The sequence below is a fragment of the Pangasianodon hypophthalmus genome, chromosome 5, assembly GCF_027358585.1.
Source record: "Pangasianodon hypophthalmus isolate fPanHyp1 chromosome 5, fPanHyp1.pri, whole genome shotgun sequence".
In the NCBI taxonomy this organism is placed as follows: domain Eukaryota; kingdom Metazoa; phylum Chordata; class Actinopteri; order Siluriformes; family Pangasiidae; genus Pangasianodon; species Pangasianodon hypophthalmus.
In genome coordinates this window covers 27,561,195-27,578,174 of record NC_069714.1, presented here as the reverse complement: position 1 = coordinate 27,578,174, position 16,980 = coordinate 27,561,195, and the positions used below count along the sequence as shown (strand labels likewise).

The 16,980-nt window shown below is 38.1% G+C and overlaps 2 protein-coding genes across 3 annotated transcripts in view; one reads left to right on the top strand and one right to left on the bottom strand.

Moving 5' to 3' along the window:
• tfpia (tissue factor pathway inhibitor a) overlaps positions 1-13,909 on the bottom strand; it is a 36,706-nt gene extending 22,797 nt beyond the window's left edge. For both annotated transcript variants that reach the window (XM_026912959.3, XM_026912960.3), the window contains exon 1: positions 13,751-13,909. In XM_026912959.3, coding sequence (XP_026768760.2) covers positions 13,751-13,826 — 76 coding nt within the window. In that variant the 5' untranslated portion in view covers positions 13,827-13,909. The remainder of the gene's footprint in view (positions 1-13,750) is intronic.
• gulp1a (GULP PTB domain containing engulfment adaptor 1a) overlaps positions 1-16,980 on the top strand; it is a 214,454-nt gene that overhangs the window by 1,850 nt on the left and 195,624 nt on the right. The gene's annotated exons all lie outside the window — the stretch shown is intronic.

The following is a 16,980-nucleotide window of genomic DNA, read 5'->3' as shown; positions in this document are numbered from 1 at the left end:
AACTGTTCTTTATAGTTCTTTAGACTTTTGGACTCTACATCACACTTCCTATTACTAAGAGTCAGTCACTGAGGAGAGACAGTCCAAAGTACACTACAGCTGTGTTTTTATAACGTTTTGTGCTTTGGAGCTGAACGTGGGCCAGAAAAGTCAACGTGAAGCTTTAAACCGCTTATCAGCAGTCTCTTGTAAGCCACTTAACACTGTGATTACAAAGGGTTCTGAATAACAGCATTAAACTTCAATAATTTGGCAGACTTTTATCCAAAGAGACTTATAGCCAGGGCAGACTCTAATTCAAGCAGCTGAGCAGCTCAGCATTAAAGGTCTTGCACAAGGGCTCCATAGTGGCTCTCTGGCAGTCCCGAGATTTCAGTTGTATTCATATAGCAATTTGAACACAAGACATTGACACAAAGCAGCTGTATGGAAATCCGGATGTAGATTTAGATCCCTAAAGAACAAGACAGAGGCGACAGTCACAAGTAAAAAACTCCGAGATGACACGAGGAAGAAATCTTGAGAGGAACCAGACTCGTCTTTTTTTTAGGTGACCTCACAATCTTCTGGACAGGATCACAGATTATGATCACAGACTAAACCCACAGTATACACGTTTTATCACACTGCATGGATATGAACTCCAAACCTGTCTAATACTAGAATGTATTCTTTGGTAAAGTGTTGACTTTTACCTTTGAACCTTCTAAAAGTTTTTAATGAGTAATTTTTTTTGCACATTTATCATTACAACTGTTCCTGTAGTAGTTCTGCCACATTGTCGAAAAATATAGGATAACTATAGGATAACTTTCTGAAAGTGTTAGCATTGCTAGATGCTAGATATAACATCGTTACATACAGCTATAGCAGAACACCTTCGGTAAAGTGTTGCCTTTTATACACTGTGTATACTTTAAAAGACAAAGCTATCAAGATAATTTGAACAAAATTACAAATTCTACCAAGAAACCTAGCTAAATAGTTAACATTGCATGCTCCAAACCCCTACCTAGCTGCTTGCGTGCCAAAATGATGTTGGGCTAGCATTACATCACTTTATGTCTTAGCCTACGATTGTCATTATTATGTTATTAGAAATATCTCATCTAATAATAATCATTATCTACAACATTTTCCACAGGTCTGCTTGTTTTCTCTTCCTTTTCTGGTTTCCAGACAGGGAAGGGCTTTTCATTTTGAAAAGCACAGCAATCCAAAATAAATTTGCGCCCACAAGTCTCGAGAAAGATATGGCCCCCTTTAGCAGGGTTTCTGGTATAGCATTGTACATTACATTACAGGTTTTGGAGCCACAAGCAATTGCCTGTCCTGTTGTTACGCCTCTGAAAACAGCGGAGCTAAAAACCCTATTGTAAAATCTAAGTTATTATTGAACATGTAGCAGGTGATTATTATTGCATCATAAAATATAAGAGCCAGTCATGTTCTGATATGCAAATGAGTGTATCTGGAACATTCACAATTTGTATATTTATATTATCTGGATGTCAGGATGTGGCTGGAATTGAAGTTTTCATTTTTCTAATGATTTGTTTTTGTTACTGAATAAAGGCCAAAACCTTTAACCTGATCTGATTTAAAAAATCTGTATAAATTTCAATAAGCAATGGTTGGATTAGTTCAATTTCATACAAATTAAGTCATAAGAAAGTGTATAACTTTTATTTCATTGATTCATCTTCAGTAAGTGCTTTATCCTGGTCAGGGTCATGATGGATCCAGGGTCTATCTTGAGAATACGCCCGGGATGGGATGTCTTTCTGAGGGCACGATGCACACACACATTCACACACTCATAATACTGTATAAATTAAGGTCTGTTTTACTAACCAGTTACTAAATGCTCTGGAACTGCTCTGCATAACGAACACACACAGAGCTACTAGTACCATCACAATCCCACAATGGACCCGCATCAACAACATGTGTTAACTGGTGTGTGCTTTGTATTCCCAGTAAATATTTGAAATCCATATTGTTTACAAAGGCATTCATGCAATAAATAACTTTCTGGATGTTTATCTGAATTGGCTTGGCTATTGATTTGAGATCTAAATCACATTTTTGCACCTTTGACTCATTCCCAGTTTTGTCCCTGCTTCAATTTAACATATTGAATCCATACATGCAGCACTGATAGCTAGCATTTTATAGATTCAGGGTGGTTTGTTTACCTGTGGATGTGATCAAGCCTTGATAATTTTGAGCCTTAGCTTATCTGTAGAAATCCAGACCCTCGTGTTGACTGTGTCTGAAAAGAAAGGCCTTATTCCCGCCATGCACTGGTTACCGTTTCGCCTGAAAATCCCTGATTGGCCTTGTTTTCGCAAATGGTTGGATGACGACAACAACAACAACAGAACCCTGAGTAAATCCTTCTAGTGCCAAGGCTCATGAAGAGGAAAAAAAAACTACACCTGCACAATTATCTGAGCTCTGCAGTTCAGGGCTCAATGAAGCAAATAATCTCCTTACACTCCAATTAATCAGGCTCTCAGCTGCAGGAGAATTCATAAGAGAGTAAATGAAATGAAATGTGGCCATATGGTGTTTTTTTATGAGGCCATAAGTTAAACATAGGTTCTACATAGCTGAGTGCGGAAAAGTGACCTTGCTACAAGGCAGCCTGGACTATTTACAGCCTGAAGTGAGCCAAAGGACTGCAGTCGATCTCCATCTGTTTTTGTCTGTTAAGGGTCATCGGTCAACACACACAACATGGTGAAGTTGTAACTGTAATTATGCAGAGAATATACAGGCCTCTCCTGTAGGGGTGTATCAGTCCTTTATGATATGACGTCTTGATTTGTGTTCAGTAAACAGATGTATACAGGAAACATTTAACATTTTGATTTCAACTGGGAAAAATGTTTTTTACAGAGGCCACGCCTCCTTCAATGAGACTGACAGACACAGAGACTGAGCTTCTTTCAGTGGGACTGACAGGTACAGAGGCCACGCCTCCTTTACTGTGATAGACAGGAACAAATTCCACACCTCTTTCACATGGAATGAAAGGTATAGAATCCATGCCTCCTAAACTGAGACTGACAGACTCAGAGGCCACACCTCTTTCACATGGACTGACAGTTACAGAATCCACACCTTCTTCACTGTGATGGACAGGTACAAAGGCTAAACCTTTTTCACATGGACTGACAGGTACAAAAACCTTCACTGAAATGGCCACCCATAGGGTTGGCTATAGGGTGACACCTCCTTCACTGGGACTGACAGGTACAGAGGCCACAGCTCCTTCACTGGGACTGACAGGTACAAAGGCCACACCTCCATCACATGGACTGACAGATGCAGAGGCCACAGCTCCTTCACTGGGACTGACAGATGCAGAGGCCACAGTTCCTTCACTGGGACTGACAGGTACAAAGGCCACACCTCCCTCACTGGGACTGACAGATGCAGAGGCCACAGCTCCTTTACTGTGATGAACATTCACAAAGGCCACACCTCCATCACATGGACTGACAGATAAAGAAGCCACAGGTACAAAGGCCACACCTTCTTTACTAGTACCGATGTTCACAAAGGCCACACTTCTTTCACTGGGACTGACAAGTAGATTAGCATTGAGGAAGCATAAAGACCGCACCTTTATTAGGACCACTGGATGTGATAGATGAGAAAACGTGGAATATAACCCTGCTGCTGAGTGAAACTAAAAATTAACTCTCAAGAATAAACCACAACTTCACTGGTCAAAATAAAACCCTGATAACTGAAAACAAGCCAAGAAAGAAGATACAGACAGGCAGTGAGAAAAGAACATAAAATAACACATTAATCAGTCCAGTGAGGTTTCACAAGATATGTGAACGCTGAGAGCCAATATTGACCATGCATGCCCGATTACTGCTCATGTGGAAATGTCAGCACAGATGATGTGCTTGCCCAAGCAGTGTTATGAACAGAGACGTTCTCTCAGGATTTCATGCTGAATTATGGATCTGACACTTTTCTTCATTAAATTACGCGATCAATATGGATTTTTTTCTGCACAATATGAATAGCCTGAATAGCTTGTGGTTCCAGCTGAATGCCTCGCAAGAACAAAAGGAGCTGTGTGTAATGATCGTTTGGCATTTAATCATAACAGGGACAGATGTTGGATGGTGTTTTTTTTTTTTTAGTGGAATAAAATATATTACAAAACCAATATGGTTTGTCAGTCACATCACAGATTTACGAGATTGAGCAAACAAAGTTCAGAGTGGCCTCATGTTCAAGCTGTTGTGTGCTGTCCCTCAGTGTCTAGGTAATTGCTTATGCTGAAGTCTCTGTAAAAAAAAAAAAAAAAAAAAAAAGAGGGAGGCGGGATAGGTGATAATTATAATGATAATAATGATCTAATACAGTTTCACACTGCTTTCCTTCAGTCAGGCCTGCTGTGGGTCTGTCTTTGATTATTCAAGCAAAATGTATTCATTTTGTTAATTAAAGGCAACCAACAAACAACATAACTGATCTTGTGAGCTTCATTTATTTGTTTGCTTGTTTGTTTGTCCATCCACCCGTTCATCCACCCGATTAGCCACTGATCCATTTATTAATGGACATGTATTATAAAAATAATACCTTAAGACTGAATGTAGTTGTAACGAGCAGGAGGGATGGGCCAAGCTGTGAGGACGCACGCCTGGCACTGAGTTGGCTAATCAGTGGGAGAGAGGGATAAAGGAGTGGCTGGAGACGCCGAGGGGGAGAGAGAGATACACGCGTGTTTTGTGTTTTGTGTTATGTTCATGTTGGTTATGATTAAACGTTACGGTTACGTTCATTCGGTTCCCGCCTCCTCCTTGCCCGTCTTTGAAGTTTGTTACAGTAGTTTTGCCAGAAATGGCAAATCCCTAATAATCATACAGAACACGAACATTACTGTTTCCAAATTGTTGGAACCCATAAAAGAAGTAGAGCTCCCCTACCCCCAATAAAACAATTTAACCCATAATATTCAGAGAAAATAGACTTACGTCCTAAAGGCCATACGGGTTAGAATGAAGACCATAGACAGGGCTGTCTTCAGACTTGCGTAGTAACAAGATAATACCAAATTCACACCAATGGGCACATTTTCTTTACAGGAAAGTGCATCAAATGAACCCTTTCGTATCTCATGGCTTCGTTAAGTTGTGCGCATGACTTACTTTTTGAACACAATATAAAAAATAAAATGCAAAGTAATAGGATGCGCTGGATCAAGTGCTATTTTATAGAATATGAATGTGGTCATATTGTTAAATTGCTATGATTCCTGTTATAATTACAACTGTGACTATGCATTCAACAATATATTGGCAATACACTAGACTCCAATTAGATGTTTATTTCAGTGCTTGCCATCTTCTCATTCATATATCAAACTGAATACGACCCAAACCATGGAAATAACCTCACATAGTGCATTTCACTATGGAACAAATGAGATAACTTTAAAGCTTACTGTACTGACAAAGAATTAGTCCTGAACTTAGCAGCGAGGTGGAGATTTTATCAATAAAATAATAAAACTGTCTAAGCAGCTCAGTCAGGACACATATGAAGCCAGGCTTTATCGCAGATTAGCGTAGACATGCCTCCTGACAGCTCTGTCCTTTCAAAATCTCCAGCCCAATGGTTTGGTTGATGGTTTGATGGATTCTTAACTATGCCCAACATATAACGGCAGATCAACCGTGTAGAGTTTATGTTGCTTATGCTTCAGCGCACAGCTATAGCGAATAAAGCTGAGGCTAATTAGGAAAATAACCTGTCTATCTGGAGTCTTTTACTCCTAATTCTTCATCAAACTTGTTTTGACTGGAATAAAGAACACACCCTTGAGCATGGTGATGTGATGACAAACTTCGTTGACAATTGTAAATAATATAACCTTTCCTCTCATCAGCTCCTAACGCCATTCAGCGCAGAAACTGTTCAAACACAACAGTAGCTGACTGAGTCACAGACATGGCTAAGCCTGGATTTACGATCAGTACAGTGCTGAAATCCGATCTTAATGATGTCCGTGCCAAGCCCCAGAGCAAACAAAGAAATAGTGCCAGTGCCTGCCTCAACTCGACTCAGTTCCTTAAGTCCTGGATCGAAATGAGGTAACTGGTGCAAGTCTGGTCTTCAAAACACTGCATGATGGGTCTTGCTATGCTCTTAACATGTGCAACAGAGCGACACACACCAACCTTTCCTGCATTCATCTCCACTTTATCATCGCCTGTTTGAACAAGTACCTAAAATGATAACATAGCTAAGAATGAATAAGAGTTAACAGGGGAACTAGCTTCATGCTAGCAAGATCATGCTAAGTGGTAGCATGATTAGCATTAGAGCTGTACAACTAATCATACTTTAATCATGATCACAATTTTAGGCTTCCACAATTACAGCTGATTAGCTTAACTATTTTATTTTGTACTTTCTTACCATCATATATAGATTGTTTTCTGTTAGTTTAAAACAATAAAATAATAAAGTACAATAAAACAACTGTGTTGCTAAATTGCCTGAATAATTATGACAAATCATCATCTTTTTTGTTCACGCTTAGCCATGCTAGCATATTAAGAGATTATCCTACAGGCTGAGTCACAGCAAAAATTTCACAAGCGAAATTAAATGAATTTGCTGTGAACAGTGTTTTTGCGCTGTAGACTTAATTCTCTGAGCAGAACATGACGTTTCATTTAATCCTGGTGAACTTTACATTGTTCAACAGCATGGCTGCTATGTCCGTGCTGACATCTGAAGGGCTTTGTGTAGTAACACAGTTACTAGCAGTGATTTAAGCTGTGTATTGGCATGTGAGTTTATACACTATATGGCCAAATGTTTGTGGACACATGACCACTTCACCCATATGTGCTTGTTGAACCTCCCATTCCAGATTTAGTCCCCCTTTGCTTTTATAATAACATCCACTCTTCTGGGAAGCTTTCCACTAGATTTTGGAGTGTGGTTGTGGGGATTTGTGTTCATTCAGCTACAAGAGCATTAGTGAGATCAGACACTGATGTTGGTGAGGAGGTCTGGGGTGCAGTCGGTGTTCCAGTTCATCCCAAAGGAGTTCAGTGGGGTTGAGGTCAGGGTTCTGTGCAGGACACTCGAGTTCTTCCACTCCAATCCTAGCAAAGTACATCTTCGTGGATCTCACTTTGTACACTGGGCACTGTCATGCTGGAACATGGGTTAGGCTCCACAGTTCCAGTGAAGGGAAATCTTAATGCTACCTCATACAAAGACATGCTAGACTATTGTGTGTTTCCAACTTTGTGGCAACAGTTTGGGGAAGAATCACATAGGGATGTGATGGTCAGGTGTCCACAAACCTTTGGTCATATAGTGTATTTTACACTGGACAGGTTAGGCAAGTAACGTTCAAGTCCAACAAACTCTGTGTGTTACTTAGGAGTGTTTACTTGTGTTTCCCGAGGTTACTAGAATTCTCAATCTTAAAGCTAAATCAAATTAAGCTAATATCCCTAGCACAATAAGCACTACACATTGTTGTTGGAAATGTACCACTAACACAACATGCTAGTATCTTCAGTATATTAATAATATAGCATGACACTTAAAGTTATGTTGTGTAGAAGTTTTGTTAAAAATAAAAACAAACCTTGCTGGGTTAGAATTGATGGGAAATTTGTACGCATTCGTCATAAGGGTCATCACACCCTAACTTCAGGTACGAAAAAAGTCTGATTACATGGTGACTGAAAACGCTCACAATTTATTCATTATTCAGTGGATAATTTCAATGGGATATTATAGATTTAATGCTAAAAACACTAACGAAATCAAAAATGGCCGAAGATCCTTTCAGCACACACTATCTGGTATTACCCAGAAGAGAATGGGTTTCCTTCTGAGTCTGGTTCCTCTCAAGAGTTCTTCCTCATGTCGTTTCAGGGAGTTTTTCTTTGCTACCGTCGCCTCTGGCTTGCTCAATAGGAATCTGAATCCATATCCGGATTCCTGCAAAGCTGCTTTGAATTGAATTGAACTGGCAGGAGCGACAGCAAAACAGGGACGTGAGAGAGAAAGAGAGTGTGACTGACAGAATAAAAGAGCCCACTGTTACACTATAAAGGCCTCAGCATGCTTCATGTAAAGGTGACTATAGGCTAGCTTCCAAGAACAATACAATGTAATTGCAGAGTACGCTGATGTACTGCGGAGGCTTCAGTCATCACGTCATGCACATAGCAGCTGGGCGAAATCCCTGGACGAACACGCTATGCAACAAAGCCTGTCATTAGAGCATTCACATGAGACAGCCAATACGAAACCAATGAGAGTACGCAAGCTTGTAATTTTACACAGGTGATTTTATCTTTGGAACTCTTGTAGACATTTCGTCCATCCGCAATATGTAACTATGCTCAGTTCTTAAGAAGAAAAAAGCTTTTTTCCTTGCTGCCATTTATTTGCTCTCGAATTTGATAGGAAGCTAGGGAATAATTGTCAGCCGATTTATCCTTGTTGTGGAATTTGCACCGTTACCAAGTTGTGAAGTTGTTTATCTAGAGAACTCAAGTGTGTGTGTATTTTCACGCATCTGGTTGCCTCAGTGTGTAACATACATATAGCTCTTTTTTTGGCTAGCATGCTAACATGATCCAGCTCATGTTTAACATATTAGATACAAAATATACAGATTAGATAACGAAATAAAAAAAGCAGAGAACACAAATCAGGTCATAAAAATACACACTTCGGAAGCGACCAGAGGTGATAGTTTTGTTCTCTACACTCTAGCTTTTATAGCTAATTGACTAGATTGACATCTTTTGACATCTGAGATTGTGGATCTGACATTCACCAAGATAGACACAAGCCTACACAGCAGTAGAGAGCAATCCGAAAGGTTTTACACTTTCGCAAGGTACTCAGTTTTGAAATCTTGTAATCTTCTGTAATACTGCAGAAACGTAAAAGATATTATATCCTCAGAGTCATGAATGCTTGGTCCATGTCCCAGACTAAATGGTATTATATTAAATACTATATACTATTTAGGCAACTGCTTAGTACACGGTATGTGGTTTAGGACGCAACAGTTTGGTAGGCAGTTTTTTTTGAATGAGCATCACAGCTGTGAGATAAATCAATATGGTGGAATGCAATCCATGCTACAAAATGTCCTCTCACAATATATATATATATATATATATATATATATATATATATATATATATATATATATATATATATGTGCGTGTGTGTGTGCGTGTGTATGTGTGATATGAATATAATTCTAATACACTTAAAGGCCAATGTACTTCATGCTAATTGGGTTTGTTTCTCTTGGACCAGGACTAGCACATTTCAGCTTATTTAATTCATTTATAAGACATGAATGTACACTGAGTAATTCTAGGACCAACAAGCTGTTGAAAAGCCCATTGTCTGGAAAAGTGTCAAAACTCAGGAAAGCCAGTGCGCTATCAGCCCGTGCATGCTTTCCTTGAATGATTCACACGAGTGAGCCACAGCTAATGGCAACGTATTTAACACAAACCATAACTGTGAGACCAAATCTCCCCTGCAGGGTATGAATAGGAAAGGGTTAGCAGTGCTGAAAAGCCCAATAATGCTGCAATTAAGGTTGTAATCCCTTTATTACTAGAGGGTTTATAAAAGATCTGCTGAACCAGCAGGCCAAATTTAGTGCATTTTGCTTTTTAAATGCCTGTGTGAAACCTCAACATAGCTATATATCTGAAAATAGAGCAAAGTGTTCCAAATTCGACGACTCATGTCAAGTGTTACTACGTTGTGTATTAAAATGTTCATGCATTGTGAGTATAATTAATGTTTACAAGTACTGAGTTACAGTTCTAGTGTTCATATGACAAATGATTGGTTACTGAATGTTGAATGGGCTTTTTGGAGCTTTTTTTTAAAAAAATTTGGCCACTTTACAAATCCCGCCCAACAGCCAGCTCTCCTCTGTCATACGACAGTGATCTTTTCGAACTGCTCCTCATGCTGTGTCACAGGGCAGTGTAACACACCCAGGGGAAAGCGCTATCCGCCCCTTCCTCATACACGAGCTCACAGACACCCACGATTGGCTAGTGTTGCTATGATTGACAGAGGAAAGTGAGAGTACGCCCCTCCCACTCAGAGAGCATGCCCAAATGTGTTTGCTTGGACCCCGTCCATGGATAGCTAGTGAACGTTTTTTTCGCTGTTGTTGTTGTTGTTGTTGTTGCTGTTGTGCCACTCTGGAGTAATAATAGGCTTTTTTTTCCTGTACGAATGAAAGAATCCTGTAGAGACTTATTGTCTCAGGTTCAAGGCGTATCAGCATGTTTAATTTGTAACATGCTCCAACGGTGCTTGAGACGGAAATGGATCTTCTTCTGACTTTCAGAGGAAATGAGTCTCTTAAGATAACAAGTAAAAGTGAAAATTTCATGGCAGTTTAGCATGCTGTGCCTAGTTACCAGATTTCACAATAGTGTAAAAGCATTACTATTTTAGTGTGTATGAGCCAGACTTTTGTTTAATATTTCTAATAAATCTGAGCACCCAAAGAAACAGGTTATAGTCAATGACACTTGAATAAATCTTGCTTAAAATAAGTGGATACTCTATTGTACCAGGCTAATTAGCCTACATGTATTCACTTATAATTATACATCAGGATAAGGACTCGAGTCAAAGGCAGGTTTTATTTATTCCCCGTCTCTTTTTCTTTCACAAAAGCCAGTTAAACCCTGCCACTTCCTGCTATTTTTTTTAGTCAGAGGTTTTACTGTAACAGATGCCAGCAAATACTGAGTAACTAATTAAACGAATTACAAATGAGCATGACTGAAACTTTATGGTGGTGTTCCTGATTAGTGCCCATGATTCACTTTCCGGTTTAGTCTCTCAGATCAATAGTGAAGCCTAAATGGTCATTGTAGTCTATTTCTACTGATCTGGCTGCAGTGTAAACTGAGTTTGTCCCAGAATGAGTCTCACTCCAGGTCAAAACTAAGCCCTGGTCTCAAGTGGTTACTGTGGTTACATAATCATACTTACACCCACTTTATAGCCACTGCATGACATCATCAAAAAAAATGGAAAGTAAGACTAACATCAGACAAAACACACATTTTGCTAACCACGGTCTAAGGGTTGGTCCAGACAGTCAACAGTTCAAAGGACTAATTATAACTGATATAGTTTATTTAACTGGAGTCCAACAGTTTCTGAAAGCAGACAAGATACAATGGCAAAGAGAAAATGTAGTCTTCTAAATGTTGGATATTGTTTCCATGGTTGTGGATGTGAGCTAAAGTTCCTGGACTGAAGTTTCAGCATTATTATGTTTATTGGCTAAAATTTGTCAGCTACATTTTCTCGGTTCCCAGAGATTCTTGGCTAAAAAGGGCTGAAGTTGGAAGGATTATGACACTCTGAGAAGATTTAGAGCCCTTAAGGGATCTTCAGTTGTCTGTTACTTAAAGGGGTAGTAGTGTCTAGGGCTGGACGATACTGAAGAAAAATGCAATATGCAATAACTTGTTAAATAATGCGATATGCGGTACGATGAGGCTATAAGTGTGCAAAATACATTTAAATTATATTTATATATATTTATATATTTAATAACTGAAAATGACATAACCAACATACATGTTTTATGTTCTTTTGAGGAAAAGAAAGCATTCTCTGCTATCTGTGTCGCCCTAAAACTTTGACTTTTCGTAATTTTTTTGAATTATTCAAATCATTCAGTTATCTCAAGCCCTTGCGCTATGCATATTGCAATATTTACATTTGAGATATTTTGAAAATTTCTGTATATTGTGCAGCCCTAGTAGTGTCTCAGTACGACTTTGGGTTACTGATCAGTAGGTTGTGAGTTAAATCCCAGCACTGGCAAGCTTTCACTGTTGAAGGCACGAAGAAGACCTGCAAATGTTTAAGGTAGAACCTTACAACAGAGGGTTTCCCTATCAGAAAGGGTTTCAAGTTTTCCTTTTTATGAAGCGAGGAACCCTTAATTACCCAAGGAACACTTAAAGAAGCATTTTTAAAGAGGGTTTTATACTTATAACCTGTTGTGTGTGTCACTGAATACAGAAAATCTAGTGCTGACTTTGACACTCAGTGGAACATTCCCTTTCCGGCTCTTTTCATGTCTGTCTTTGAAAAGTCTTGTTATGTTCCAGACAGCAGTCAGATAAATAAGAGATGATGGTAATGTCTGAAAAACATGTCAGCAGGTCACCACAACAATGTGATTCTTGGAAAGGACATTTTCTTTGCTTCTTGTATATTTTTTTGAAAGCAGGATTAAGGTCTTACTTTGACTGTCTGTATGTTCAGTGCTCACAAAGGAACCCACAGCCACTAACGTATATATATATATATATATATATATATATACACATACACACCTGCAACATTTTGCTACAATGCTATACATATACTTTATTAATTATGCAGTTGGACATAAAAAGTAGAATAACTAATGGACAAAAAGAATAGTTTATATTATACTTTATCATCTGCCAGTTCCACAATTATTACTCAAACGTAGTTTTAAAATACTCTGAACTTCAGATCGTATCTTCAGCCATACAGTATGATGAAACTCCTCTCACCTCAACCTGTTGACTTAAAAACCTAGGAATCAATTTCCTTGCACATTTATGCTCGTAGAATAAAATATACTGATTCTGATTTTGAAACCCAAGTTCACAATTACAAAGCATGTCTTAAAACAGCGACAAAAAAGCTTTATAGCGTAACGGCCCTTTATAATAACAGTAAAGTCTGCTATAAATATAACGTGCATTATCCTAACTACAATAAACATTAAAAGCTTATAATGAAGTACTTTTGTAATAGCATAAAGTACCGTATACAGTAGTTGTGGTAGTACTTTAGTGTTACTTTAGTTATAGTTATAGAGATCTTTATAATATTTAAGGTGTGATATGGGTATTGTAAAGATCTCTTGGGTATTATATGGTACTTTGTAAAGATCTTGACAATAGTTAAAGCATGAGTACTGTAAAGATCTCCTATAATGCTATTATAATATTTTATCATAGCATAAATTACCTACGAGGTCTTTACCATGTCCACAACATGCCCTATAACCATTCAAAAACTTTTAGGATAACATAGAGAACTTTATAATAACCAAAAAAACTAGATATAATAGCAAAATTGCCATTAAAATACCTGAATAACTACAAAGAACCTTATAATACCAATATACAATGCCTAGTGATCAAAAATCAATACAGTAAACAAAGGTCTTTCACTGTAAAAACTAATCTGATGTTTCAAAATCTACTTACAACCTACAGGAGCCTACAGTTCAGAAGTATTTGAACTCGAATAGACCCACAGGATTTATTAGGACATGATATCTCAACTAAAGAAGACTTGACCACAAAGAAAGTTATGACCTAAATAAATAAATAAATAAATAAATAAAGTTCTGCAGAGTTATAAGCTGATTAGTTATGTGCTGTCAAGAGAAAGTAGCACCAAAAGTATGTTTCATTATAAAGTACATTATTGTTTTACAGTCTAAATAAACAGAGACAGATATAAAGGCAGCTGAGTATATATATATATATATATATATATATATATATATATATATATATATATATATATATATATATATAAGAATAAATAGTTTTGCAGAGAAATAATGCATCTTTTTGAACCAAAACCTAATGCAACTATTCCTTACCTGTGATTAAATGCGTGTGGCAAAATCCCAGACAAGCAGAGAGTAAAATAAGAGAGGATAAGTGAAGTGAAGCCATATTCCCGCACAGCAACTCTGATCACAATAACACGCGCACTGGGGGGAAAAGCCTTTTTTTTTTTTACTAGCGCGCGCACTTCCTGCACTGGTCAACGCTCAGGCCCACACGCGCACGCACTTCCGGCTCCTAAGGGTGTTTCTTTCGTTCGTTCTTTCGTTCTTCCCCTCCTTATCTTATCTTCAGAGCTATTTGAGTCGGATTCCGCCCCTTAAAAAAAAGTTTTCAAAGTTTATTCAGTAAATAAACTGTGAACTATCTCCAAACTAGTGCGCTCACGTGAGCTGAACTGCCGCTTAGTGACCGTTGCTAGGTAACCGTCCGTTGCTACGTTCCAAACAGGTTAGCTGAGGTAATAGTAGCTAGTTAGCTACAGTCAAATAAGTACATACTAAATATAATTTTCAAATATAGGGACATGGAATGGGCTTATTTATTTATTTTTGAACATGGACACTTTTGTCCAATTTTTCAGCAGAAAGGCTGGTTTCAAAATTATTGGCACCCCCTCCTCACAGTAAAATATTTGGTAACGCCTCACCTGAGGAGATTAACAATGGGTGCGTCTCAAGGGGGCTCTCTCGTTCAGGAGTCAGGGCGCTGATCATGATACATTCTAAGGGCTGTATCAATCACAAAATCTTTCCAGTGTCCCTAAAAAAATCCTACAATGCACAGCAAAAACCAGAAAACATCGATGTTCACTATGTTCTCTTACAGGACGTCGCATATAAAAATGGCGGACGAACTCTCAGCCAACTTCGTCTGCAAATGTAGTAGCTTGTTATCGTTGTTGTAGCTCTCAAATCATTACTTATGTTATCGATTTTTAACTTTATTCGATGGTTTGTTTGATTCTAAAAACTTTTAAGTGTTTAATCATTTAAAAAAATTCCACTAGCTAGCCTGCTTGAAGTACCATGACAGAAACGCATGTGATTAAGCTAACAAATTTATATGACATATAATGTCAGAATGATATCGGTCCTGCCTGTTGTTGATAAATGCCATTAGTGAGGTTTTACAACACGAGTACGTAGTCATGTCGCTGGGAATTGAGTCACCAGTGTCCCAGTGTGTAGTGAGCCAGGGTCCTTACCAGCGCAGGAACTCCTGTATATGATATACTGATTCATGACCTAGGGGAGCTAGGGAGCTGATTGAGACACACCAAAAGATGGAGATCGTATAGAGGATCGAGAACACTCTGCAGTGAAGAACATTTCAAACTCCGTCATACGCTTACGTTTGTCTTTGTGTGGTGGTCTTGGAAAATATTTTGCATCTATCTCAATCACAAGTAAAGATCTAGTATTTAAAAAAAAAAAATACTGATAGAATTATAAGTTACAATATGAAATGAGTTTTCACATCAGTCTCTGTCTCATCACCTGAGGTAGAGTTACTTGTGGTGTTTAAACAGGAGCCTCATCACCATCTCTTTGCTCCACTGGTCTCTGTTGCTTTGTTCACGCTAACATCAGTGGGGAAATAATCGCTAATACATTCACTCACTTCTGTTCAGTTGGCTTAGTTTTTTTTTTTTTTTTAATTATTATTTTTATCAAAGTCTGTTTTCTTACATTATTTAAAAACTTACGTCATTTTAAAACTTTATCCGTTGTTGTCTGTCCAGAGTGTGTAAGTGCTCTTCTCTGTTTTGATGATGATGATATGACAGAACTGATTATGCTCAGTATCCATATCACACATCTTATCCAACATTTTATCCAAGGTTTTAGACATATTTAGGCAGACTGACTGTTTTTAACACTGTATTTGTGAAACTGGCTCCTTGCACAACATGATCTTTGCAAAGCAAGGCTAGAAAATAGCCTAAATAAAATCATGTCCATGTTGTATATATTTATGTTTTCTTAAAGTAGAGATGCCATAGTATGTTATTTGCAGAATAACTTTGTGAATGTTGTGAAATCATGGAGGTATTTTAGCACCTAGTGGTCAAAATAGGAACTGCAACAAGTGCTAATAGAGGCCCACTGGGGCAGGAATCCCGATGGCCCATACTCAGGGGTGGAGCTATGCACAGGACGGTTAATGACAGGGTTGCCAAATTCGGCTAGTTTAAAAAATACTCCATAGCCGCTTGATTTTGTTTTATAGAAAATAATCAGTATTAAATCTATATATTTCCACAAACAAAAGCAAAGCGTAAGTGCAAACAGTGTGTCTAGGATGTAGAGAATCATTTCTACTGTAAGATATATCATAAAGTTTAGGAGAGGGAAAGGGGGATTATGGGGTGGATAATGTCTATACATCAGAAATGCATGTGTACTACAACACAAAGGCTGAGAAAAAAGTGTCTCCTTTTTGCAAAGCCTGAGTTATTTGTGGTAATTTCATATCTTTTGTGTGGTTTTTTAATATGTAGGAGGGCTGGAAATTTTGCTCCAACCTGGCAGCTTTTCTTCTGTTTACACCTCACTGACAATGTGCTGTTTTATGGAACAAGTTGTATGTCTAAAACTGGTCAAAACGAGCTGTTAAATGGAGGCTTGTACTTTGTTGACCTTCAACTGCCTCTTGATTTAATTTTATTTGAGAATATGTCCTTATTAATATCACACCAAAATCTATGGTCAAGAACCACTACTGCATTTTAGCCTTCATGATGCTTGGTGAAGTTCAGGTGCTGTATTTTGTGGGTTTCTCTCAATAAGGGCTTTTTATGCTAACCTTTCCAAGCAACTTGTCATTATTGAGGTGGTGTCTAATAAAAATCAACTAAACTGTGATTTCTGGGGAGTTCTTTGCCCTTCTCACCATTCTCAGTTTTTCAGACCTTTATTTTTTAGGATCTGAGTGCCTAAATGGCAAATGTTTATCTATCTGTCTTATATCCATTACCTGTGTTGTGCAGGTCAATAACCATTTGTTGAAAGCCCTTTGGTTTTCCCAGTAATGATGGATGACAAGCGGATTTTACCTGTGTGCAACATAACACGTATACCCCAGAGGAACAGGTAATTGTCCAAGGAAACAGTTTCTTGATACTAACAGTATTTTAAAAGCATTTTAAAAGATGACAATTTGCATACATTTCAAATACTCTTTATGGGTACCAATAAGTTTTAAAAGTAGTTAAGTAAAAAATGTGCATATAATTCTGGAGTTGGTTGTACAACAAGCA